This window comes from Eschrichtius robustus, chromosome 16 (genome assembly GCF_028021215.1).
Source record: "Eschrichtius robustus isolate mEscRob2 chromosome 16, mEscRob2.pri, whole genome shotgun sequence".
Lineage (NCBI taxonomy): Eukaryota > Metazoa > Chordata > Mammalia > Artiodactyla > Eschrichtiidae > Eschrichtius > Eschrichtius robustus.
The window spans coordinates 83,644,726-83,658,989 of record NC_090839.1 but is presented as its reverse complement, the minus strand read 5'-3'; the positions used below and the strand labels follow the sequence as shown (position 1 = coordinate 83,658,989).

The 14,264-nt window shown below is 54.1% G+C and overlaps 2 protein-coding genes across 3 annotated transcripts; one reads left to right on the top strand and one right to left on the bottom strand.

The window, feature by feature from the left end:
- Window positions 1-35: 35 nt before the first annotated feature.
- Window positions 36-11,459, top strand: LOC137750445 (uncharacterized). The gene is made up of 6 exons (XM_068524791.1): window positions 36-149; window positions 1,029-1,106; window positions 10,319-10,414; window positions 10,736-10,830; window positions 11,056-11,176; window positions 11,259-11,459. The coding sequence occupies exons 1-6, from the start codon at window positions 36-38 to the stop codon at window positions 11,403-11,405; spliced, it is 651 nt and encodes a 216-aa protein (XP_068380892.1). The 3' UTR covers window positions 11,406-11,459.
- ABHD11 (abhydrolase domain containing 11) lies at window positions 11,425-13,883 on the bottom strand. Of its 2 annotated transcripts, none has more exons than XM_068566077.1 (6): window positions 13,725-13,883; window positions 13,436-13,571; window positions 12,565-12,738; window positions 12,226-12,396; window positions 11,941-12,122; window positions 11,425-11,718 (listed from the first exon to the last, which is right to left on the bottom strand). In XM_068566077.1, exons 1-6 carry the CDS (start codon window positions 13,838-13,840, stop codon window positions 11,586-11,588), a joined length of 912 nt encoding a protein of 303 aa, XP_068422178.1. In that variant the 5' UTR covers window positions 13,841-13,883; the 3' UTR covers window positions 11,425-11,585. The 2 variants fall into 2 exon arrangements, with proteins under 2 accessions (XP_068422178.1, XP_068422179.1); XM_068566078.1 differs by having other exon boundaries at window positions 11,425-11,634.
- Window positions 13,884-14,264: the final 381 nt, after the last annotated feature.

Here is a 14,264-nt window from a genome sequence, read left to right as displayed (position 1 = left end):
GGCAGCGGCACCGGCTGCAGCCCTGTGAGCCCCGCATGCGCGGCGGCCGCCCCGCGGCTGCGCAGCGCCAGCCCGGCCCCGCCCCGGCCCCCGGGACCCCGGCCCAGCCCCCAGCCCGGCCCCGCCCCGCGCCCGCCCCGCCCTGGCGGGTCCCAGCCTAGAACCCAGTTCTGGGACGCCGGCTCCCCGCTCCCACTGCCCACCCTCCCCCCCACCCAATCAGGTCCTCCGAAGGGTCACAGCCCTGGGACCTCATCCCCCTGCGTTCTCAACGCCCGCCTGATCCCTGCCTGGGGTCGGTTCCCAGAGTCTCTGCTCCCTCCCGTCCCAACTCCGTCCTCCCTCCGTCCCATCCCTCGACTCAGCCGCTCAGCATCCCTCCTTCTGGACCCTGGCTCTTCACCCCCAGAGCCCCTCATATCCCCGGGGATTTGCTAGAGGTTAGACCCCACCTCACTCCTTAGTTTTATTGCCTTGGGACCTCCAGCATCCCCCTCCAAAAGCCTCCTCCAGCCAAAACCCTCTAGAGTTCCAGCCTTTGAGCCCCTACCCCTCCTGCCTTCTCCCAGCGTCTCATCCAGACTCAGGCTCTGGCCCCTTCTTTCCCCAGGATTCCTCAGTTCACAGTCTGATGCTGAGTGACCACCACTTTTCCTTTAGTTTCCACTCCCAACAAGATGCAGGCACCCCTCTGTTTTGGGGGAAGGTGATCTAAGTTATAGCCCCATCTCCTTCCCCTTTCCCTGTATTCCCAGCCCTGCATCCCAGCCCCCGGCCGGAGATCCTACTTCCTAGCTAGAAGCTGGGAGTAGCTAAGCAGGGGCCAAACTCCTCTGGACTAATGGGAAGGTCTTCTCAGTACTGCGGAGGGGTGGTGGGTGGGGGCTAGTCAGTAGCAGATGCTTCTTTTCTGGTTCCTGCCAGCATCTTGTTGAGCGGCAGCCACACACACACCCCCAGCTGCCCCCTCTGTGCCCTGGCCCAGATGCTCTGACCTCAAGCCAAGCACTCCCCCTTCCCTTCCCCAGGGCTGCCAAGGTGTTGCTCTGGAGCTGGGCCAGCCCCCTGCTGACCAGTGTGTCCAGGCCCGGCACTTCTCCCAGACTGTGGGCACAGGTTAGCTGGCTGCCAGACAGGCTGGAGACACTGTTCCAGCCATCCCTCCTTCCCTGGAAAGTCTGGTCCAAGCCTAGCTCAGATGTAGCCTGGCATGAGAGGCAGCCACAGCCCTTTCACTTGTCCAGACCTCAACCTTGAGTGTCCCACAGAGCAAGTGTTGGTGGTGCCCCATTTGACAGATGCGAGACCAGGACTCACCTGCTAGAGGGACTTGCCCAGGGTTACAGGGAACAGGTGGCAGGGAAGCTGCTGATTCCTGGTTCAGAGTACTTTCCTCTGTGCAGGGTGACTCAGTGGGGTGAGTCATGGGTGCAGCCCCAGAGCCCAGTGTCTGGCCCTGTGGGGAGAGGGCAGGAAGGGGAGACACAGTTGCTGCCCTCAGAGAATCCTGGTGTCATGCCAAGCATCACTTATGGAGATGAATATTAAATGGTAGCATGAAAAATGAATAGAGAATGAATGTGTGCCCTTCAACGTAAACTGCCTTTCTCATACAGGTCTTACTCTCATTCATTCATTCATTCATCAAACATTACCTGGGAATGCATGTTCTGGGGACACTGTTCTGCACTTAAGGTGCTCCTAGAGTGGTGGGAGAGACAGACATGGTTTCAATATGTGAAGGATTCAGGGTGGCTTCCCAGAGCCGGTGACGTTCAAGCTGGACATTGAAGGAGTGGCATTGCAGCAGGCAGTGGTGCAGGCATTCTAGACAGAAGGAGTGTGCCCAGATGCTGGGGTGAGGGTGGAGAGCAACTGGAGAACCTCAGGAGCCTGCTGCGGTGCTCAGGTGTGGGGATGAACGTGGGTGGGAGATGAGTCCAATGAGGGAGGCCTTGAACGTTAAACTTCATTGTGCAGACAAGGGGGGAGGCAATCAAGGGTCCGACTTCCATTCCCTTAATCAAAAAGCATCTACTATGTACTGACTATTCTAGATGTTGGGGACATGGCAGAAAACCAGACAAAGTCCTTGCCCTCATGGGGTTCTAATAGAGGAGAGAGATGATAAACAAGCAAATAACATACATAACGGTGATAATATATTATGAAGAAGTTAAAGCAGGACAGAAGGAGTAGGGTGCCGGGTTTGAGGCAGGATTCCAGTTTTAAATCAGGTGGTCAAGGAGGGCCTTGCTGAGAAGGTGTCACTTGAGTAAATATCTAAAGGAGGTGAGGGGGGCTTCCCTGGTGGCACAGTGGTTAAGAATCCACCTGCCAATGCAGGGGACATGGGTTCGAGCCCTGGTCCGGGAAGATCCCACATGCCACGGAGCAACTAAGCCCGTGCACCACAACTACTGAGCCTGCGCTCTAGAGCCTGCATGCCACAACTACTGAAGCCCGTGCGCGTAGAGCCCATGCTCCGCAACAAGAGAAGCCACCGCAATGAGACGCCCGCGCGTGGCAACGAAGAGTAACCCCCACTCGCTGCAACTAGAGAAAGCCCACGCACAGCAATGAAGACCCAACGCAGCCAAAAATAAAATAAATTTTAAAAAAAGATTTTCTAAATAAATAAATAAATAAAGGAGGTGAGGGAGTGAGGCACGTAGGTTCTCTGGGGGAGGAGCATTCTGGGCAGAAGAAACATCAAGTGCAATGACCAGGAGCAGGGAGTGTGCCTAGCATATCGGAGAGACAGCAAGGACGTGAGGATGCCTGGAGTGTGGTGGGTGAGGAAGAGCTCCAAGGAGGTGAAGTCAGAGGAGTCGAGGGAGGGGCGTTGGAATTGACTGTGTGTCCCTTGGCTTTGATTCTGAGGGTGATGGGGGCCCCCAGAAGGTTTTGAACAGAGAAGGGACCTGATCCATCTTGGGCTTCAGCAGGATTGCTCTGATTGCTGGGTGGAGAACAGACGGAAGGGGACACGGGAGGAAGCAGGGACGTATTTAGGAAGTTGCTGTGATCATGCAGGCAGCTGGGCCAAAGGTGATGGCAATGGTGGTGATGAGAAGTGGTCACATCCTGTATACATTTTATTTTATTTTATTTTATTTTTTGGCAGGGCCGTGTGGTTTGCGGGATCTTAGTTCCCCAACCAGGGACTGAACCTGGGCCACAGCAGTGAAAGTGCCAAGTCGTAACCACTGGACCACCAGGTAACTCCCTTGGACACATCTTAAAGGTAGAGCCAACTGAGAGAAAGAGAGGCATCAAGGATGCCTGGAGTCAAGTTTTTTGCCCTGAACACCTGGAAAGATGGTGTTGCCATTTGCAAAGGTGGAGGAAAAACTAGAGAAGGAGCGGGTGGCAGGTGGGTGGCAGGTGGTAATAGGATTCGGGGTTTGGACCCTTAAGTTTGAGTGGCCCATTAGACATCCCACCAGGAAGGGCAAGTAGGCCACTGCCCATAGGAATCTGGAATTCACGGGAGAGGTCCAGGCTGGAAGCGGCCAGCATAGATGGTCTTAAAGCAAAGGAAGAGGCTCATCTGTAGCAGCATGGAGGCCAGCTGGAAGGCTGCTGTGTTGTCCAGGAGAGAGACGGGGACTGTGTGAACAAGAGCAGGACCCATCGGCTGGAGAGAAGGGTCAAAGGCATTCAGGAGATTTATTTAAGGGAATTCCCTGGCAGTCCAGTAGCTATAGCTAGGACTCCGTGCTTCCACTGCAGGGGGCACGGGTTTGAGCCCTGGTCAGGGAACTCAGATCCCGCAAGCCATGTGGCCAAGAAAAAAAAAAAGAGAGAGAGAGAGATTTATTTAATACGACTACACTTTATTTCAATTATGAAAAGAATACGTTTGTTGTAAAACATTAAAACAGTGACAGAGGCTTCCCTGGTGGCAGTGGTTAAGAATCTGCCTGCCAATGCAGGGGACGCGGGTTCGAGCCCTGGTCTGGGAAGATCCCACATCCCGCAGAGCAACTAAGCCCGTGTGCCACAGCTACTGAGCCTGCGCTCTAGAGCCCGCGAGCCACAACTACTGAGCCCATGTGCCACAACTACTGAAGCCTGTGCGCCTAGAGCCCGTGCTCTGCAACAAGAGAAACCACCGCAATGAGAGGCCTGCGCGCCGCAACGAAGAGTAGCCCCCGCTCGTTGCAACTAAAAAGAAAGCCCACGCGCAGCAACGAAGATCCAACGCAGCCAAAAAAAACCAAACAAATAAATAAATAAATTTATTTAAAACAAAACAAAACAGTGACAGATATTATGAACTAGAAGCCACAGGCCCTGTGACTGACCATGTGCAGATAAGCACAGAACTGGCACCTGGGGGAGGGGTTCGACCAGGATGTGTAGCATTTAAGGTGTCTGCCCTGACATCCAGAGGAGACAGGCAGACAGTCAATGAGGAGTTAGTGTGGCACACAGGCTGGAGACTTGGAAGGCAGGAGGAGTCCGGCTTGGGGTGGAAATGGAAGTTGTGGGCCACAGTCCAGGGAAGTGTGTGCATATGTGTGTGTGTGTCTGTGTCTATGGAAGAAGGTGAAGGGCTGAAGATGAAACTGACAGGTGAGGGATGGCCAGAGACGGAGGAGCCAGAACCACGGCAGGAGCTAAAGTAGAAGCTGCTGCACAAGATGCCATGAGTACCCGAGCAGCCACCTCCCTGGGATCAGGGACCACTTCGCAGAGGTGGGGCATTTGACTTGGGGTTTAAAGGATGAGTAGGAGGTGGCCAGGTGGAGAATGGGGGAAGGGAGAATGGGGCAAAGCTGTGAACAAGGACATGGACAGTGAGAGAGCAGGGCTCAGTCCCTGTGGGAACCAGACAGTCCCCACAACACACGTCACTTCCATTCTTTAATGTGGTTAATTGATGGAGATTCAGTCCAGACCAATGTTCTGTAGAGCCCTGTCCCCACTCTCATTAAAGGGGCATCACTGTGCCCCAACATTGGCATTCTGCACCCCTCTACTTGTTCAGGTTTCCTTTTTTCCTTGAGGAGCGGGGGAAATGCTGGTACCACAATGTAGCTTTCCAGGTCCTTTGTGGTCTGGCCCTGCCTCGCTTCTTGGAGGCCGCCTTCCCTCCCACCCTGTGAGCAGCCGTAATGCCTGACCTGCACCCTCCTCTCAGGCCTTTGCACATGCCTGGGGCCCTCTCCTCCCTCTTTTCTCCTCCTCTCCATGCAGCTGGCCAATGACTTCTAGTCCTTCCCTCCTAGACATCACCTCCTCCAAGAGTTTGTCCCTGACCACCCAAGAATGAGCTTTGGACTCCTTCTGCGTGGTCCCACAAAGGCCTGTATTTATCCCGACTATAGCACTATTGTCCTGTGTGCATATAGTGTGTGTTAAGTGTCTGTCCCCTCATTAGATCGGGACACATAAAGGGAAGGAACGGGGTCATGTTCTTGTTGATTCCCCAGGGCTGGCACAGAAAGTGTTTGCAGACTGAGCTGTAAACACTTGCATGCTTGAATGAGGCGTGTTCCTATAAAGGAGCACTGAAGGAAAGGCTGGGCGTCTGGGAGCTCCCTCGCCCCAGCACGGTTTGGGGTTTCCATCCCAACAGCTGGGAGGGTGGGAGTGGGGATCCCTAATATTGGGAACTGCTGCCACCTGCTGGGCAAGGCCGGTGTTGCCTTGCCCACGCCCTCACCGCTGAGCACCTGTGTGCCCAGGTTGGGATGATGACAGTCACTACTTGTCCTCCAGAAGCTCTCGGGCTGGTGGGAGAGACACCCTGACAGTGACAAGACAATGATGTGGAAGTATATGGGCTTTCGGGGTCTGGAGGAGGAAGGGGAGGCAGCTTGTGTAGAATTCAGGAATTCTGTCCCTGGGGCAGAGTTGTGAGGGGCGCAGAGAAGGAAGGGCCAGCCAACCCAGGTTCTGAGGCTGGGGAGAGTGTGTGTGCGTGTGCGTGCGTGTGCGTGTGTGTGCGCGCGCGCGCATGTGTGTGTGTTGTTGATGTTCTCCTGTTGTGGCTTTTCTGCTGGTTTCTGGCAGCAGAAAGATTTACTCCCTCTTTCTCCTCCCCTGGGAAGTCTGGCCCTGGCCCATTATTGTACAAAGTGCTGGCCATTGTGTAAGGGTCACCCTTACTGTGACCCTATCAGGAAGGCCCTCCTTTAGTTCCATTTCACGGATGAGGACGATGAGGCTCAGAGAGGTAAACACAAACCAGGTACTGAGGGTTGGGTGACATGGTTTGTAAGCCACCTAGCCCTGCAAATCCAAGCTGTTTTGACCACAAAGTCCAGCCCTGCCCAGCAGGCAGCTCTCCTTCCCCCTTCCAGACTCCCCAACCCCAGCCCCCCATCTTCTAGCTCACTCTTGAGGCCTGGGCTCAGCCATCCTGGGGGCGCAGCAGAGGAGGGAGATACGGGCAGTAAGCAGCTGGGGAATGAGTCTCACTGCTCAGTGTGTGATATTTAAGGTATTTGTGATGGAATTGACTATATGCCTGAATACATTGCCCTCCTTTTCCCAAAGAGAAAATTTTTAAAAAAGAAATTTGGCCCAAAAGTCTAATTAAAACATTTAGGGATGCAAATGAAATAAGCAGCTCCCTAGTAATGATATTTAGTGAAAACATTTAAAATGGAAATACTTTAAATCACATGTTTTTACAAATAACTTTATTTCGAAACGATTCTTTTCCATGCTCACGGTTTGTGGTTTATTTAAACCCTTCACTTGCATTTCTGCTTCTCATTGTCATGTCACGTGTCATCCCTAGCATCTCCTTTGAGTTCCCTACTACAGTTTTCTCGAATGCGTCATCTGCACTTGTGCTTGGAAATACAGAACTTTTTTTTTTTTTTTTTTGGCTGCACTGCATGGCTTGTGGAACTTCCCCGACCAGGGATTGAACCCGTGCCCCCTGCAGTGGCAGCGCGGAATCTGAACCACTGAACCATCAGGGGAACCCAGAGCTTTTTGAATCCATGAATGATGCTGTTGCTGGAAAAATTACTGCAAGTCATGAGAATGGTTATTTTTCATCTCAGTGGTAGGTTAATATTTGTGATCTCTCTAGGGTAGTACAGAATTATATAAAATAGCAATCTCCTAGTCTTTTATCATTCTCTTGCCCTTTCTTTTTCTTCACAGCACTTCTTACCACCTGGTATACTCATTTATTTGTTTATTGTTTATTGTCTATCTATCTCCCTTCCCTAGAACGTGAGCTCCGGTGGTCGGGGAACTTTGTCTATCTTCCTGTTTTATGTCCGTCACTTGGAAACATGCCTGAAGCATAGTAGGTGCTCAATAAATATCTGTAGAATGAATGAATACAAAAGTCTTAGAAATGTTTGATAGCCCAGTGGCAGCCAGGACCATGCATGCAGATGGCACTGGAGTGGGATGGGAAGGCAGCCCTGCCGGACCCAACCCCATGTGAGTAGGGCATCTAAGTCGGGGGCAGCCTGTTGTCTCAGAGGATTAGCTACCTACAGGGAGATTGAACAAATTATAAAATATATTGAAGACAATTGGGGAAAAGGAAGTAAAAATCTGGAAAGGGGGAAAGCTAGGATGAACCCTGTGCCATTGGAATTTAAGGTCTGAATGGAAACTATTTTTCAATATATGGAAATTGTATTAGTTCGGGTTTTCGGAGAACCAGAACCAATAGGATAAATATAGAGAAAGAGACTTATTATGAGGGATTGACTCATGCAATTATGGAGGCTGGGAAGTCTCACAATCTGCTGTCTGCAAGCTGGAGACTTGGAAAGCAGGGTGGTGGAGTTCCAGACTCAGACAGAAGGCCTGAGAACCAGGGAGCTCTAATGGTGCAAGTACCAGTTCAAGGGCAGGAGAAGACCAATTCCAGCTCAACAGTCCGGAAGACAGAATTCAACCTTGCTCTGCCTTTTTGTTTTATTCAGGCCCTCAATGAATTGGATGATGCCCGCCCACATCGGGGAGGGCCACCTGCTTTACTCAGGCCACCAAGTCAAATGCTAACCTCTTTTGGAAACACCCTCACAGACATGCCCAGAGGTAATGTTTAACGAGGTATCTGGGCATTCAGTGGCTCAGTAAGGTTGACATATAAAATTAACCATCACACAGATAAAGGAATAAACATAGGTATAAATGTGTATGTTTATGTGTGTATATAAACATGTGTCTACTGAGTGGGCCTGGCAGTAGAGGTTACCCTAATTGCATTGAGCACAACTAACACCCAGATCTTGGTTTCTAAATATTATTCTCCACCAAAAAGAAACAGGTATTCTTGCTGAAATGGCTAATTCCAGGGCTGGGGCAGGGAAAAACAAGATGAACCTGGAATATCTTATTGAGCCAGAAAGAATGGACGTGTCCAAAGAATGATGCGACACATCAAAATGACAAGAGGTCAGCAAGGGGCACCCGTTGACCAATCCTGGGACAATTTAAGCATCAAAATAAATGATAGGAATGGATTATAACCTACTGAATAAAAAATAGGAAATCACAAGTTCATCTGATAAATAAGTAAATGAATAAATAAATGGGGGTGAAGAAAAAGTTTTTTATAATAGAAGGCCAACTAATAAATGTAGAAGAAATGATAAAATTGGAAAATCACCATTTGCAAACCATTGCATTAATAATTAATTCAGGCAAGAAACATCAATGGATGCTGAAACCTATGGGTGAAAGTGGGATGACGAAAAGGATGTTTCATAGTCTTAAAGTACCTCCCTTCCCCAATACCTACTAATTATGATCAAGCCATCAACATTACCAGCACCAGTCATGGTTCCAAATGATACTGAATACAAGAACACAGCATCAGGAGTTCCCTGGTGGCCCAGTGATTAGGACTCAGCGCTTTCACTGCCGTGGCCTGGGTTCAATCCCTGGTCGGGGAACTAAGATCCCGCAAGCTGTGCAGCGTGGCCAAAAAAAAAGCACAGCATCGTTTTTCTGATATTTCTGCCCAAAATGTGTAACAGTGGTCTAATTGTGAGAAAGAAATGGACAAACCGAAATTGAAGGACAGTCTACAAAATAAGTTCCCTGTAATCTTCAAACATGTCAAGGTCAAAATTCAAAGAAAGGCTGCAAATTGTTCTAGATTGAGGGAGACCAGAGAGATGTGACAACTGGGTGCAATGTTTGATACCATATTAGTTTTTTTAACCCTAAAAGGATATATATATATATATATATATATATTTTTTTTTTTTTTTTTTTTTGACATTGAAGAGCAGTTTGAAATTGTTTCAAAGTAAAAAGTTAAATAAAAGAAATGCCTGGCATGAGTGTTAGACCTTTCTGGCTGACTCCTGCTGGTCTGCGGGATTCATTACTGGACAAGCTCCTGTGGAACCCCCGTGACTGGATGTGAGGAGCCTTTGTGCTCCCCCCACTGTCCCTGGACTCCCTGACACCCTTTTCTGATTATATCTGTGCTTCATCCCTGCTAGCCCCAGAGATCCGAGAGCAGAGGTCCTGTCTGGATCATGACATAGAGCAGCCTCCAGAAACACACTGAATGAATCTCCTCCACAAAAGGGGTTTTTGGGGGTACAGTTCCACCTCTTCACCTGGGTTCAACCAAAGAAACTGGAGTCTGGCTGTTAGAGGTGCACCTGGCTGAGTGGGACCCGGACAATCAGGAGTCATGTCTGCAGGGAGCTTCCTGGGGGGTCTTGGAGGAAGTATGTCCTATTTAGAGTGGGGTTGAGGGTCTAATCCCCAAGATGGAACCTTGCTGCAAAGGCCTCTCAATGGGGAGGCCCTTTTACACGTTTGAGGTCACTTGTGCTCTCAACGGTCACATCGAGGGGGGTGTGGGATACTGAGATTCTGAGACTACCCCTGCCCCCCCCTCAGAGCACAGCACCTCCACCCACACTCCAGGATCAGAATGTTGGGAATACTGGAGGAATAATGAGCACTATTGTGGGAATACTGGAGGATATTGCTAGGGAGGACGGACCGTTCAAGATGTTAGGAGGCATTTGCCAGGAACGGTTAAGCTTTTGCCCTTCTGTTTTCTGCTGAGCTAAGGTTATGGTTGTATGTGTGGTGATGCCACTCAAGCTTCCAAGATGCCAACTCTTCACCATGGGGGACTGGGGCACCTGTCTCTTAGCGTTGGCGTCATCCGGCTGTCACTCCTTTCTTATCTCCTGATGTGAGTAGAGTGCCCCCTTGAGGTGAGGGGCACGCATGACTGGGCAAGGAACGGGTGAGGAAACTCTGGGCCTGGCTGGAGGGTTCCAGGATCCAGGAGTGGAGGCAGGGGCATGGTTAGCCTACCCGGGGCGGGGCCTGACAGGGAGTGCCTTGGCAGGAAGGGAGGGCAAAGGGCCACGTCCTCCGCCTGCCCCACCCCGCTGACAAGAGTCCCAGTCACCAGGCCACCCTCTCAGTCTGGGGCCCTCGAGGGGTAAGTGTCCTTCTGAACCCACCTTGTCTCTTTCCTGGGGATCAGGTGAGAATTCCTTTCCTCCTTGGGGGCGGGGGGGTCCAAACACCCTGCCCCCTCTGCTTTCCTTTGGGTGGGAAGGGGCCACACCTACTATCCCCTCAGCATGATGCAGTCCCCTGCCCACGAGACCAGGGCACTGGGGGGCAGGTATGGAACGTCTCAGACCCCTCCCCTCCTGACATCAGCATCAGGGCCAAGGCCAGGGTGGAAGGGCCAAGTGGGACACCTCATCCAGGCAAGCCCCAAACCACTACTCCCTCCTCTGTCACCCTACCACAGAGCCCAGAATCCCAAGTGGCTGGAGCACTGGGGGATACCCAGACAGAGCCCTCGTTGGACCAGGTCCTCCGGGAGCGGGATGAAGCCATTGCCAAGTGAGAGGAAGCTGCTTGTGGGGGACGGGAGGGTGGTGGCTGGCTCACCCTCAGGCTCTGTCCTGCCAGGAGGGGAAGGGGGGACGTCAGGCATTCCTGGAAGAAAAGCCACACAAATACCCACTCTGTCACAAGGCGGGGGCTGTGGCCATACTTGTCCACCCCCAGGGCCCAGAACCAGCTCTGCAGGGCCTGACGCCCAGGCTGCTCTCTCTGCCCCCTCAGGAAGCGGGCAGTGGAGGCTGAGCTGGACATATTCAAAGCCAAGTTGCGAGCTGTGGAGGCCCAGCTGCTGGAAGTTCTGGAGGAGAAGCTGAGACTGAGGCAGGAGGTGGAGGCCTGGGAGGTAGGGTGGACCTGCCGGCCGGGCTCAGGGGGCAGGACCCCGGGCACAAGCCTGGCCCCTGAACCTGCTCTCCCGCCCCCAGGATGACATGCAGCGGCTGGTGAGGCAGCAGGTCGAGAGTCAGCTGCAGAGAGAGTCCAGGGGCGCTCTGGGAGCCCCCATGGACCCTGGAACTGCCAGGACCCCCTGGGTCCGATTCACCCTGAGTCGGTGGGGACGCTGGCGGTGAGAGAGCTCAGCCCAAGACCTTGGGAGGAGTAACTTTATTCATTAAAGTTTAAGGTCTGACGCACCCCCCACGCATCCTCGTGCCCTCTCAGTGCCCACCTGAGTCCTTCTGTGCAGAAACAAGGAGCAGCCCGCAGGGCCTTGAAGCCTGGGGTTTCGTGTCCCCTCTGGCCAGCAACCCTTAGGCCAGGAAGTCTCGGACGGCAGCCATGAAGTCCTGCGGGCAGTCGCTGTGGACCCAGTGGCTAGCGTTAGGCACGGTCTGCATCTGGGCCCGAGGGAAGAGCCGCCTAATCTCAGGGTGGTGGCTGGGACTGTCCGCCGGAGAGAAGGCCACCGAGAGGGGGTGAAAGTAGGAAGATGGAGAGAGAAGGAGAGAAGTGGAGGCCAAGTGGGGAGGGATGGAGAGCCATGTGAGTCCACCTGCCCAGTGGTGTTTCTGGGTTTTCAGGCGCCCCCTGCCCACACCCCAGCCCTCCCCAGGCTGGGGGCTGGGTAAGTCAGGTATGCGCCTCCCACCACCCAGCCTGGCTTACAGCACGAATTGAGAGTTTCCACCCAGGAGGAAGAGGGCTGGCCCAGAGTAGGTTTCTGGTCGTGGTGGGAAGTTCAAGATCTTGTCCAAGTGCTGGGCCAAGGCATCCAAGTTCACCCTCCACGTGAAGCGCCCGTCCACCTCCACCAGGTTGGTGAGCAGGAACTGCCGCATGCTTATGCTCTGTGGGGGCCCAGCAGTTGCAGGTGGGAGGGACTCCTTGTGAGGCCCAGGGCCGCCACTCTTCCTTTGCCCACAACACCATACAGGGGCTTGGGTGCATTACCTGGATAACACAGCTAAGCTTCTCATCCACCAGTTTTCGGGCACTAGAGAGGGACGCCTCATCCGGGATGTCTATGGCCCTTATGGCTGCTATGTAGTTTGGAAAGTTCAAGCTGGACGGGCTCTCCACTGGGCTGATGTCCACGGCAATCAAGCGCTCCACCAGCTCTGGCTGTGGGAGAGAATCAGACTGGGGACCTTAGGGCAGGCATAGCAGGTCTCAGGCCTAGTTCCCGGATCCTGAACTTGGCCATCCAAGGCTCACTGGAGTTCCAGGTTGCCTGCTGGGCACTCAGGGTCTACAGTGGATGTGAAGAAGCCCTGGATAGAGATGGCTCACCCTCTGAAGTGCCAGCAGCATGGCTGTCCTGCCTCCCATGCTGTGGCCAATGAGGACGCAGGGCACTAGGCCCAGCTGGGGCAGGAGGTCCTGCAGATCCTGGCTCATGGCCTCGTAGCTCATGTCTGGGCTGTGAGGGCTGTCACCATGGTTCCGAGCATCCACTGTCAGCACCTGGGGAGTGGGCGAGGCGGGCAGCTCTGGCATCCACATTCAGGGCATAGCCAAAAGCCTGGCAGATCTGCAGGCTGAGGGAGGTGGAGAGCCTGGGGTGGGGGGGAGATCCAGAAGGGGAAGAAGGGCCCGAAAGGTGAGAAGGCCCAGTTCTCAGAACTTGGAGGCCCAGATGACGAACCTGGAGCCACTGTGCCAGAAGGCCCAAGGAATGTGACCACGTCTCTGTAGGTTTGGCCTAGCTGGGTGGCAACTCCAGAGAATGCAGACACCAAGAATTGGCAACAGCTGGAGCACAGCAGGACGGGCTGCTGTACGAGGTGGAAAGCCCCGTGCCATCCCTGGTGAACAAGCAGGGTCTGGCCCCCTTAGAGGGTAGGGTATTGGTGCTTAGGCATCTGACAGCAGAGCCTAGGTTAGGGTGCAGCACGCAGACCTGTAACACGAATGAAGGACTGGATGGGTGAAAGCACGAGGGAATGAATGGGGTTCATCTAGGGCCTGGGTCTGCCCTGGGGCCTCCAACCTTAGAAGGTCAATCTCTTCTTTCATTTCTGCCGAGAAGGACCTGCCACTCCCAGCGTTGAGGACAGAGAAGCTGGCCACACCTCGGCCTCCTCTAGGGCCCCGCCCACCCAGGCCCCGCCTCCCTCGGGTCCCCGCCTCCCTCGGGTCCCCGCCTCCCCCGGAAGCTCACCCTCCGGCCTGTCTGCTGGGCCAGGGCCTTGGCGATGGAGTTGAAGTTGGTTTTGCAGCCGAAGAGCCCATGCAGAAAGACGAGGGGCGGGCGGGTTGCCTCCCCGTCCAGAAGTCTGTAGGAGAGCGGCACCGGCCTGGCGGGAGGAGCAAGGGTAGGGGAAGGGTCTGAGCCGGGTGGCGAAGCGGCCTGGGAGGGGGCGGGCCCAAGCGGAGGAAGTGGAGCCATCTGGGTCGGACTGGAGGGGGAGGGGCGAAGGACGAACTTGCACCTGACACCCTTGACTGACCTTGGCTCGGTGCCGCCTTGGCTGCTGCTGGGTGCGACAGGCACTCTGGAGAAGCTGGGACTGGAGGGGCCCAGGCCCCTACGGGGGAGCCTCCAGGCGCGGGCCCAGCGGAGCATCTCCTGGATCTCCTACCCGGCGCGCACCTCGTGGTGTCCCTCGGCTCCGCCTCGCTCACAGCCCCGCCCAATTCCGACTGGAGCTCCGCCTTCTCCCCGCCCCCTATCGCGGAGCGCTCCTCCTTCGCTCACGTTTCCTTACGTAATCCCGGAAAACTGTCTTCCCCCCCCCCCGGCTCCGCCCCTTGCGTCGCTACGTAACCCTGTGGGCACCGCGCCCACAGGCGAGAGCACCGCACCTGGCCACGCTCTGGGCGGAGCCAACCAATACCCTGGCCCCGCCCTGCTAAGCTCCGCCCGGCCCCTCCCCGCGCAGAATTCTTGCGGAGAGTCGGAGCCTGAGTTTTGGGAATCACATTCCCGCAGCTCGTGACGTGCTGGGTTTGGGGCTTGAACTCTGGCCGCGGGGCAGATCCTTGGCAAG